A 12,034-nucleotide genomic window follows, 5' to 3' on the forward strand; every position below is an offset into this window, starting at 1 on the left:
AAAAGCCTGAAGCCCCTTGACGTCAGCCTAGCCATTGGTGGCCCATCTATACCGGGCTACCAGTCACCTGGAAACCTGACGGGTAGAAAACGCGGATGGAGTAGTCTGAGAGGCACAGGAGGGCGTGCAGCACAGCTGCCGACTGACCTATTGATTCCCTGCTGCTTCTCAAAGTCGGGCTGGGGCCTTACAAGAACTTGAGAATGGCTTAGGGAGCTCCTTCCTCATACCCAAGCCACTATGTACAGAAGCTGCCTTTTGGAAAAAGAAGCAGGCATGTACGTGGGCACTCTCAGGAGCCCCGCGGGAGGCAGCACCGCTGGGACTAGCGGCACTGGGAGTGGTGGGAGTCCCCGGCCAGCCTCCAACTTCACTGCGGCCCCTGCCTATGCGCACTACATGGGGTATCCCCATATGCCCAGCATGGATCCTCACGGGCCGTCGCTGGGGGTCTGGGGTTCACCCTATAGTCCCCCTCGAGAAGACTGGACTGTGTACCCCGGGCCATCCAGTACAATGGGCACAGTACCCATGAACGACATGACCTCGAGCCCTTCCACTTTTGGCTCTCAGGAATACAGCAACTTGGGCCCTGCGGGCGGGGGAAGCAGCAATGGCAGCCTGCCAGCCCCAGCCAGCGGGTCACTGTGCCCCATAGACCCCGACGCCGCGGACGCCAGTTCTCCCAACAGAAGCCGCCACAGTCCTTATGCGTGGATGCGCAAGACAGTGCAGGTGACCGGTGAGTAATTGATCCCAATGCCCTCACACTTCTCCTTCCTTTGCTTGGCTTCTACTTCTGTTGGCTTGTCTGCCTTCCTACTTCTTGGGACTCTCCAGGGACAGTTTCCTGAGGACCACTGCGTGGCTGAGTGCCCAGGATCCCCTCCCATTAGTGACCTCCCTTGTATGTGCCTCCGCTCAAAGCCAGAAGAGTGCAGTGCTTGGAACCAAACCGACCCTGGGAGTGTTTTTCATCATTTCCTGATGTGTCAAGGGAGCAAGCTGGTGGACAATGGACACATTGAGCCACAAGGCTCAGGATCCAATGGTGTAGTTGCCCAGATGGGAAAACAGATGCACAGGAAAGGTCAATGGGTGAATGAGGCAAGAAGATAGCCACCATCCCAATGCTGTCACTTCTACTTGCCATTTCCATTTAAAATCCTTCCCCTTCTGGGCAGGTCTGCTCCCCTGAAACGCTGGTGATACTCAACTTTGGTTTCATGGTGCTTGGTTGGCAATGGACCCTCCAGTTAAGCCACAAAAGCCCCAATGGCAAAATAGCCTTGTCATCCTGGCCTCTCAAGGAAGCTGCAGCTTCCTTCACCCAAGGTGGCAGAGGCAAGCTGGAGTCAAACCCATTGCCTTCTTCCAAAGTCCTTTCTGCCAATGGAAGCGTTGAGTCAGGTGAGAAGGCAACAGCACACTGCCAGGACATCATAAGCTACTCAACTCTAACATCCCTAGGGCATGTGGGAATAACAGCCCCAGCACTAATAGGTGGTTGAAGACTTCATAACTGTCCAGGAAGGCTTCTGGAGACACAGGGGCTGGATGTAGGTCTGTAATGGAGTGCAGGAAGGCCCAGAGATTCCAGCCTAATGCTGACCCATGCTGGTACCAGCAAGAGTGGGTAGCTGCTGGGAGTCCAGGGCAGGGGAAATGGGCACTCTGTTTTAATCTTGGATGGGGGGAGGCGGGGAGATGTTTGTTTTCAGCTGTAGTTGTTATCACATTTTTTATTATTCCAACCTATCACTCTCTGTCATTAGAGAAAAATTGGTAAAATTTGACTCTATCATTTTTATCCCTCTGAGGAGGAAATGAATTTCAATAGCATTTGTCCATAATGATTATGCTTTAGTTCACAATTCTGCACTTTTTCTCCCCTTTAAAAAGCAAAGGCAGGAGAGTGGGAAGGGAACAACTTTTACCATTAGGAGGACTCTCAGCTAGAAAGAAGCAGTTCCGGTTGATTGGGACATTACTAGGATAGCAATCCCAAATTAAGAGTAGAGCTTAAACACTTGGCTTTGAAGTGTTTGGAAGTAAATCTTCATTTTTAAAAATATGGGTGAGTCAGTTGGTTAAGTAGAATAAAAAATTAGGTTAAGGTGGGGCACTCCTGGGGCTGTTATTACATCTAATCTTAGGGTTGTAATTAACATCCATTTACTAAGCCCTAAGATCAGCAAAAGACACAAAAGTCAAAAAGTAGCTGCTCCCAGCTCAAGATTATGTTTTGAAACACATTAGAAGAGGAAAGTCATTAGTATGTTTGGAAGAGAGAACAATGTGGGGGGAAGGACAAAAAAATTATCTTGAGTCTTGACTTTTTTGTTTATGAGAGACAGTATGACAGGTTTCTCTGCTTAAAAGTCTTCCATTTGCATTTGCTTTTATGAGCTCAGGTCTCCCTCTTGGGTAATGCTGGTGCCAGGAGAAGTTTAGAAAGGGACTCCTTAGTTTGTAATATCTCCATCACAAACCTTTAAACCTGGCTGTACAATGCCACCTTCACAAGGTTTTCTTCTCCAAATTCTATTAAGAAATTTAAAATTGAATTATTTTGGAACGCCTCTGACTCCTGGAGCTTATCTTGTAGATGAGGTTTTATTAGAGTCTATCTTTATTTCATTTTAATGTCTTATAAATTAAAATTATCTTTTTGCTATATGCTTGTAGGCCAAGGTACAGATTTAGCAGCAGTTCAAGAATATAATGAAAAGTATGGACCCTCTTTCCAGAAAAATGCACAAAAAGATACATACTTGCACCCACATGCATGTGCATATACACACACATGCCCACACATACACACACACATCAGTTTTTAAATAATTTTGGGAGATGCATGGATCCACTGAAGCCCTTCTATGGATCTCAGGTTATGAATTACACACAAAAATATTAAGCTGATCACCTCAGTGGACCACTATGAACCAAAATGCACCCATTTGTATTTTTAGTACATAGTTTTAAATGAATGAATGAGTCAGATCCTCCTAAATTTTCTACTTCACTCTGTAGTATTGTGGGACAACATTTGGCTTATGGCTGAGAAGATAATTAGATGAACTGCAAAATGGAAGTAACCCTTCTCTGATTAAGGTAATCAAATAAAAGTCTTCCCATTACTGAAGACTATTTTAAATAACCTTAAGCTAAAGAAAGAAGAATACACATATTAGGGAACAATCAGAAACATTTCATAATGACTATTATCACATTTGATTTTCTAAGGAAAGGGGACTGACAGAGTGAATGTCTGTCCCCTAGGTGATTTGATTAAAAAGAAAGATGTTTTTATGTACACTTTGTCCTCTAAGTGGTCTGTTCCAATGCACATCTCATTTTAAAGATTACATGAAGAGGAACCTACAGAAAGGTTCTGTGAAAAGTTTAGTATTTTCATATTTTAAACATTGTCATTGCATTACAGCTAGGAATTATTTTTTCATTTTTTTCTCTTACCCAGAGTTATAGTCTCAGATGAGTTTTGGCAAGGTGATAATCTAAGTAGAGCTGGAGAAAGGCTTTTTTGTTAGAAGTGGGAAAGGGGGAGAGAAGGAAGTAACTGAGTAATTCTGATTAAGCCACTGGACAAAACACTGGGGAAGTTATACTTAAAAGGTTTTACTCAATACACTTCAGAAAATAAGCTGCTTACTAATTCTTGAAGCTTATCATTGTGCTCCTTGGTTTTGACCATTTCACTGGACAATTTTTTAAATGAATTTGGATGCAATTTTTAACTAAAAGCAGCAAAGGGTTATCTTAAGATAGAAAGTCATTGTACAGGGTCAATTGCACTGTATTCCCTATTGAAGGAAACTGGTTTTCATCCTCTTTGCTTTGGTTTGGTATAAGAATATGGATATTATGCTCTACTAGAAGATGTCCAAATCCCATTCAGTCCAATTTCATCATTTAAGGGGCAGAGGCAATGAGACAGGAGAAGAGAGTTCAGGAGGAGGGACACAGGAGGAATTCATTTCCCTTTGCAAAATGTGCAGTCAGTGTTTCCCCTGAGCTACATCTTCTTGAGGTTTGAGGTCTTATCTGTCAGATTGAGGCAACAGACTCTTTTTAACACTTCACATGGCTTTGATATGCAACTTGGCTCTTCCTCATCCCTCCTTTCTTCAGGGGTTATATTGCCGGAAAGGGTGAGGATTTTCATGGCAAATAAAGAGGCCTGGTCTTAACTTTATTGTCCTTAGAAGAAACTGCAAGAGGGGAATTTATGACCAATGGGGGTGGGGAAGGACTGCAACCTTCCAGAGTTCTTGAAGTCTGGTTATATTTACTGATTATCAAAGAGCAGAAAACACAGAAATGCACAAGTTGAATTTTAACTTCTGCCTCAAGTTAGAATTTAAATACTCAGCTACTTTGGGATTAGAAAGGGTTTTAGGAAACATCTCTTCAAAAATATATTTTGATCGTAAGATATGAGGTTCTGGAAATAAATTACACCTCAAAGTTTTCATTGTGATCTCAAATATACATTCTGCCTTTGTAACTAACGAAATGCCAGACCCCTGGTTTCCTGGGTTTCTGTTTGGATTTAAAAAAACCAGCTCAAAGTTTGGGCCTTCCAGGTAGGTTAACTGACTAGGACTCATCATTTTCAATTTTCAAGGAGAAAAGTTTTGTTTAGTTTATTAGTCCATGAGTTATTCAGCCATTAAGTTTAATACTAAAACATATCTCTCATCCAGAATTTGTTTCTATGTTCATGTCCCTTTTTTTCTTTCCTGGAGATGAAAGAGTGTCTGACATTTGTTTAGGGCTTGTAAATTCCAAACCAACTGGCTGGTGTTCCTGAATGTAAAGAGGGTTCAGGATGGGATCTGATGCTATGTAGCTCCTTTGTTAGGCCTGTGCTGCATCTTAACACCTCAATGGGGTTTAGAGAACCACTTTAAAGAAACCTTTGTCCTACAGATCGCTCCCCAAAACCTCACATCAAAAACAACCAGGGAAGATCAGAAGCAGTTTGCCAAATGCCATAGAGAAAAGGAGGAAGATCCTGGAGGGAGTTAGAAAAATTGAAAAGAAAAGGAAGCTTCCTAATCACCTTTGGAAAATTTGAAAGGAGGAATAAAAGTCTATTTGAGGAAGGACATGAGAAATTAGTTAAATGCTGTAACACAAAGCAAATGTTTGTATATCTTTTCAAAGAATACTAGAATATGCATTTTATTCTGCTTAAGTCAACACCTCCTCCTTCCCCCACTGATTAGCCACTTGGGAATAATAGTTGATTTAAGACCCTCACACACACAAAATTTTTCTAGTAGATAATAGGGGCTATCCCAGAACAGAATCTAAGTGACGATAAATGTTTTCTTTTTAAATTATTATCCAAAAAAACTCTCTCTAGAATATATATATATATATGACTCCCCAAGTATATATATATATATATATATATATATATATATATATATATATATATGAATGTATGTAACTAATAATGTCAAGATCACAGAATAGTTTGCCACACTTGGGCCATTCTTATGCTTCCCAGCATATTTAAACTGGTAATAACATTTAGCATACTGGACTGGGAGTCAGAGGTATGTGTTTGGGTCCTGGCACTTCAGCTCACTAGCACAAAACCACTTAACTACACTGAGCTTCAGGTTTCTTATTGGCAAAATGGGGATAAGACATATTCTGCATAATTCAAAAGTGTAGGTAAGGGGTTCAATAGGAAATGGTATGAATGAACTGCATAAAATGTAAAGGAAAGTGTACGTATGCTACATGTTGCTACTACTGCCAATGCTGTTCCTATATGTGAGTGGGAAGGGAAGGGAATGAAAATCATGGATTAAGTGTTTGCTTTAAAAAATAAAATATTCTCCCTCTCCCACTCCCCCTGCTTGTGTTCCTGCTCTCGCTCTCTGTCAAATAAATAAATAAAATCTTTAAAAAAATAAAAAAATAAAATAATTTCGTGTAAGTAGGTCAATGGTGGTGTGATAGGTTTTATATATATATATACATATATATGTGTATAAAACAGCCACAGATGACAAAGAATTTAATGGAAAAGTGGATATATGACATATTTGGTTCAAAAAATGTACTTGTTTCGTATTTGAAAGTAATAGACAAGGATGGGAACAGTAGTTGTGATTCCTTCAACCAAAACAATCTCCAAAGAAGTAAAATATGATTAAATATATTGCTTTCTCCCCTAACAGGGAAAACCAGGACAAAAGAAAAGTATCGTGTGGTTTACACAGATCATCAAAGACTGGAGCTAGAGAAGGAATTCCACTGCAATAGATACATCACCATTCGGAGAAAATCAGAACTGGCAGTCAACCTGGGTCTTTCTGAAAGACAGGTATACTGGAAGTAAAACCAACATGTCTTAAATAGTTATTTCAATAGGCAGAGGTTTTAGGGAAGTCTGTAAGCAAGAGTGGAAGCAAAACAGAAGACCAAGACATTTTCCAAGCTCTCTTAAAGCCCACATTCATCCTACTGGACCTCCTGGTTTAGTCTCACTGGTCAGTAGGTTTATTAATAATTGAATGTGGTGGGCAGTATGCAGATGGAGAAGCAAAGGGTTGGGACATAGGAGGTGAAGAATTAAAACTCCCATAGAACTAATCAGTCAAGTCAAAACCTTGATTGACTCCCCAAGTAGTCACAACCAATGTATGAAGTGGCAATTTGGCAATCATGGCAATTATCTGGTTCACATTAGTCAAACTATAATAGTAACTGAACACCAGTGCTGCTACCTGAACTAAGTTTTTCTATTATTCAGGGTTGGAAATTTAATTTTCTATGGTCTGTATAATTCTACGATGCCTGCCTCAAATTTAACATACTGCAGGTACTCAATGAAGCATGACAAGGATCAATGGTCTCCATTTACCTAAACTTTGACATTACACAACTACCTGATGTTTTTTCACTTAAGTCTAGAAGTAATCCTGGAATCATAGAATGCTAGAATTGGAAAGTCCATTAGTGTGTTACCAAGCAGCTTGTACTTTATCCAGGTATGAAGGCATGTTGGTATCCCAGCAAGAGATATAGTATTTCATCACCCTTGTTCACCCAGTTCTATATTTCATTAAACTTATTGTTGGAAGTTACTTTTAATGACAGATAGTAATCACCTTTGTTATTTAAATCACTCCCTTTTTATCACCACACCTCAGCATTTGCCATTCTATCATTTATTTCTACCTGTGCAACAGAGGTGTTGGATAAGGTGTCATATAAAGAGCACTGCATTTAGAATCAGTAGCCCTGGATTTTATCTCAAAATTTCATCTCAAGCAAGATACTTTCCTTCTCTCAGTCTCAGATTTTTTTTTAACCTGTTAAATAGGTACACTTCACAAGGTCACTGGGAGGCTCAAATGAAGTGATACATATGATAGGGCTTTGTAAATGCTAAAATCCTTGTACAATATCAGCAATGACTATGAAAACTGCATTCAGTATGATGCCCCATTAAATCTAAAGCATTTTTTTTTTGTTTCAGGTGAAAATCTGGTTTCAGAATCGCAGAGCCAAGGAAAGAAAGATGATCAAAAAGAAAATCTCCCAGTTTGAGAACAGTGGAGGCTCAGTACAAAGTGATTCTGGCTCCATCAGCCCTGGGGAACTACCTAGCGCTTTTTCCACCACCTCATCTGCTGTCCGTAGATTTCAGCCTATTGAGATACAGCAGGTCATAGTCTCTGAATGAAAGAAAAGGCAAAGAGAAATGGAAAGTCCCCCATCCTTTAGCATTGTCTTCTTGGTCTCTTAAGATATCAGCAGGGGAGTTAGGTCAGGATGTAATTTCTCATAAGGCAGTATGCAGAACAAGTGGATGTGCAATGGTTGAAGATAATTGAGAGGTCCCTTACTGTTAGAAACCATCCTCAGAAACCTCCTGTCATGTGCTATGCTATATGGCAGTCACTTAGGAACTTGGTGGTAAGCTATATGATTAAAAGCTACAATCACAGGCCTTTGCAACTCTATTCACAACTTCAGAAACTTACTTGTGAACAAATTGTAAAAAACAGTTCAGGAAGGAGGCACATTTGTGTATGTGTACTTGTGTTTGTTATTTGATGCTGGGTGTGTTCTTTTACGCTGTCTTGGTGGGGGGAGGTAAAGCAGAAATTTATCCATCTGTAGCTACTTCTGCAAGTGATTAATTCAAAAGCTAACGGCATTCTCATAACAAGACAAATGTTTAAAAATCAGCAGGAGATGATTCTGAATCCATTATCACTGATTAATAAAAATAATAATAGAAAGACTATTTCTATTAAATATAAATATAAATATAAAAATAGAAAGACTATTTTTGCTCATCAATCAATCATTTTCTGGCATCAATTACCTCATCTCAGAACTTCCAACCTATAGTGTCGATTTCAAATCTTGCCAAAATAATGAAGTCAGACTAGAACAATACAGCCCAGCTTGGTTGAGTCAGTAAAAAGGCAGCTCTCCCACATGCAGAACAAACTCTAATCTCCTTTCTGTCTTTTCACTCTAGTGCTATAGTTCAGTGGCAGTCAGAGTTAACATAAGCACTCTCCTTGCTATTACCATAAACCTGTTCAATTTTACTTACATTATGTCATATCAATGCAGTGTGGCCCAAGGAGATGCAGTTTACAGGTTCCAAACACACAACTTGGGTTGCAGTGAGTAGAGTTGCCTGGAGTTTTTGGTGTTGGTCCAGTATACTGTTTGCATGTCAAAGTGGCCAAAGGCTGGACTTTGATTCATTTTAAATTGAGATGGTTTAAAAGAAAGTTTTATTAAAGTAGGAAAGTAATCAAAGCACAACTTTATTTTCCCTTTCAAGATACAGCTTCAAAATTCTTGAGAAATTAGATTCTTGAGCTTAACTACCTGTGTTTGGGTTAAGAATAAGAAATTTATCTCAGAAAGTGGGCTTCTTTTCTATGGTTGCTCCTGGGGGTATGTCATTTAGTCTTGAAGAGATTTAAGGAAAAAACCCTTCTATCTTGATCCAGGCTCTTGGAGTTATATTCTGCCTTTCCTGCATGCATCTTTACAAAAATTTTATGAGGAAGGTATTGATTGCCCCATGATGCTGATAGGGAAATGGAGATATAAGCAATCATTCATTTTCCAAACATATGCAGCAAGGCAATCATGGATGCTGATGAAAATTCTGAGTTACATAAAAATGATCTTTTGTAGTCTCTAGTGATGGATTCAAACTCAAAGCCCCTTCCTATTCATTTGGTATCAGATTATGTCACTGAAGTTGCATACAGCTCTCTCAGTGCCCACCAGCAGATAATTATGACCTAAAAATGCAGACTTAACCCTTTTTTTTTCCAGCTCACCTACCCCCCATCAGTGAATTTGGGCCTTCTACCAATAATCTTAATAATGCCTTACATGTGTGTAATATTTTATATTTTTCAATGTACTTTCACACTTGTATATTATCTGGCTTAATACCCTTATCCCTTATGAGATAGGTAAGAGTTGTTATCTCCCAATTTGTAGTTTAAGAAACTAGAAACCAGAGGGGCTTAAGTATCTTTGGTTAACCATTTTTTTCCTTATCCCAGGTCTAGATATTGGGGGAAGGTAACAAAGATAGATCAATTTAAGCTCTCTTTCTCTTCAAAAAGTTACCAACTTTTCAGTAAGTTAATGACAAAAGCTAGGATTACAACACAGGTGTACTAAATTGGATGATTATTTATTTAGTGCTTACTCTGTGCCAGGCACTGTGCTAGGATTTCTTGACTCCCAGGCCAGCACACATTCTATTCCACCTCATTGCTTCCAATAACTATGGGGCAAAATTTATAGCATTCTAATTGGCCAGTAGGCCATCTGAGTGCTGAACAAAGAAAATCAGCATTAAAATAAGTCCTTCCAATCTACTGTGGAGAGAGGTGCAGATTTTAAGGATGAGGAAGTTAAGTTCTGAGTGTACATAGGTACTTAGCTTCCTCATCCCTAACACTGCCTCACCAAAAAAAAAAAAAAAAAAGAGAATATCTTTGGCTATAGCAGCTGGATTTCTCTGGGGGTTGTTCTTTCCTGCTATAAACTTATGTCCAACAGAGAAGAAACATTTTTTTTTATTTTTATAGATTCTAACTTTCTAGAACCTGCTAACAGAACCACAATACAGAGCTTTGTTCTTAATAGCATTTTGCAGCCACTTCCTCTAAGAAGACATGTCAATTCTTTCTCTGAGACCCATGAAACACATACACCCCATGCTTTTATGGCTATATTATGGTGGTGTATGCTTGGAAGTATATACAGAAAAGGTTAAACAACAAAACTCAAAAGTTGCATTTAAAGCAGGTTTCAATAGGGGTGCCTGGGTGGCTCAGTCAGTTAAGCATCTGCCTTCAGCTCACATCATGATTTCGGGGTCCTGGGATGGAGCCTCACATGGGGCTCCCTGCTCAGCAGGGAATCTGTTTCTCCCTCTCCCTTTGCCCCTCCCTCCCACTCGTTCTCTCTCTCTTTCTCTCTCTCAAATTAATAAATAAATAAAATTTTTAAAGTAGGTTTCAGTAAAGAAATTATTTTTCTGATGAGGGAAGAAGCAGGAATAAAAACGTGCCAAATGACTAACAGTGTTCAGCTAGGATGGTGAGATTATGCAGATTTTCATATTTTCATTACTTTTCAAATTCATGCCATTTTATAAGAGGAAAAAAGTTTCCTTAAGAAACATGTTTTCACACCAAATCTTCAAGTAATTTTTAAAATTTTATTTATTCATTTGAGAGAGAGAGAGCATGAGAGGAGAGAGGATCAGAGGGAGAAGCAGACCCCCCGCTGAGCAGGGAGCCTGATGTGGGACTCGGTCCTGGGACTCCAAGATCATGACCTGAGTTAAAGGCAGTCACCCAATCTACTGAGCCACCCAGGTGCCCCTTCAAGTAATTTTTTATCCTCAAGTAATTTGAGACTTTAGAATTCTCCTTGCCCTTTATAGAAATGTTCCAATCTCCCAGTTCTTTCTTAAGGCCCTTGATTAGTCTGGGAGCTGTTTGTGTACAGCTGCAAAGAAAGATCATTAGGAGGGTCTGGCTTTTTTCAAAGGAGGATTTGGCTCAGATCCATAGAGTATGGCTGTTTTTCTGGGTTGAAACGTCTTAACACTACCAAACCAGGTCAAGAAGGGCAGGAGCAGTCAGCAAGGGGGGGAGGATGGTGGAAAGGAGGGATATATCACAACAGGGTATAAGTAACATTTTGGGGTGTTGGATATGTTTCTTGTCTTAATTCTGGTGATGGTTTCATGAGTGTCATTTGTCAAAAATCAACTTTCATACTTTAAATTCATGCAGTTTCCTGTATGTTGATTATGCCTTAAGAAACCTGCAAACAAATACAGCAGAGTGGCTGCAACTCTGATAACAATACAGAAGGGAGGAACTCACTAGAGAATTTAGTCTTTGGAGATAGTCACTTTAGATAACTTAGGTGTACCCTTCCAGGTGGGGATCACTTTCTTTTATATTAATGTTGGAATATGCTACTGAGGGACACCAATGATTGATAAATCAGTGGGTCTCTCATACCATGGAGATGGGTTTGGAGGGTGGAGGGAAAGCAGAGTATATGAGCATTGAATCTTCAAGTATGAGCATCAATGCAAAGCAAAGAAGTGCCCTACTGTGGGTTTTCAGAATCCATATTGTAAGTTAATAGTAAAAGTAGCTATTTTCATGGTATGGAAAAAGAAGCACTAAATTGGAAAGTGAGACCTGAAATTCTAGTTTTACCTACTTCTGCAACTAAATGGCTGTGTAATTTTTGGTTAGGTCACTTCATTAATAAGGGTCTCTGCTATTTCATTTGTACGGTCTAGATAATTGACTTGGCTTTAAGCAGCTATTCTAGCTTTAATCTCTACATGACATCCTGGAAAAAACCCCAAATACTTTTTCTCTTCCCCACTACTCACACAAAATAATAGACACACACACACACACACACACACACACACACACACACACACACACACACACAC

At 39.7% G+C, this 12,034-nt stretch overlaps 1 protein-coding gene across 1 annotated transcript; it reads left to right on the plus strand.

Moving 5' to 3' along the window:
* Window positions 1-240: 240 nt before the first annotated feature.
* CDX4 (caudal type homeobox 4) lies at window positions 241-7,732 on the plus strand. The gene is made up of 3 exons (XM_025866878.1): window positions 241-742; window positions 6,222-6,367; window positions 7,526-7,732. Exons 1-3 carry the CDS (start codon window positions 241-243, stop codon window positions 7,730-7,732), a joined length of 855 nt encoding a protein of 284 aa, XP_025722663.1.
* Window positions 7,733-12,034: the final 4,302 nt, after the last annotated feature.

This window comes from Callorhinus ursinus, unplaced genomic scaffold (assembly GCF_003265705.2).
Source record: "Callorhinus ursinus isolate GAN/ISIS: 27379988/994484 unplaced genomic scaffold, GSC_fseal_2.0 scaffold40, whole genome shotgun sequence".
Classification (NCBI taxonomy): Eukaryota; Metazoa; Chordata; class Mammalia; order Carnivora; family Otariidae; genus Callorhinus; species Callorhinus ursinus.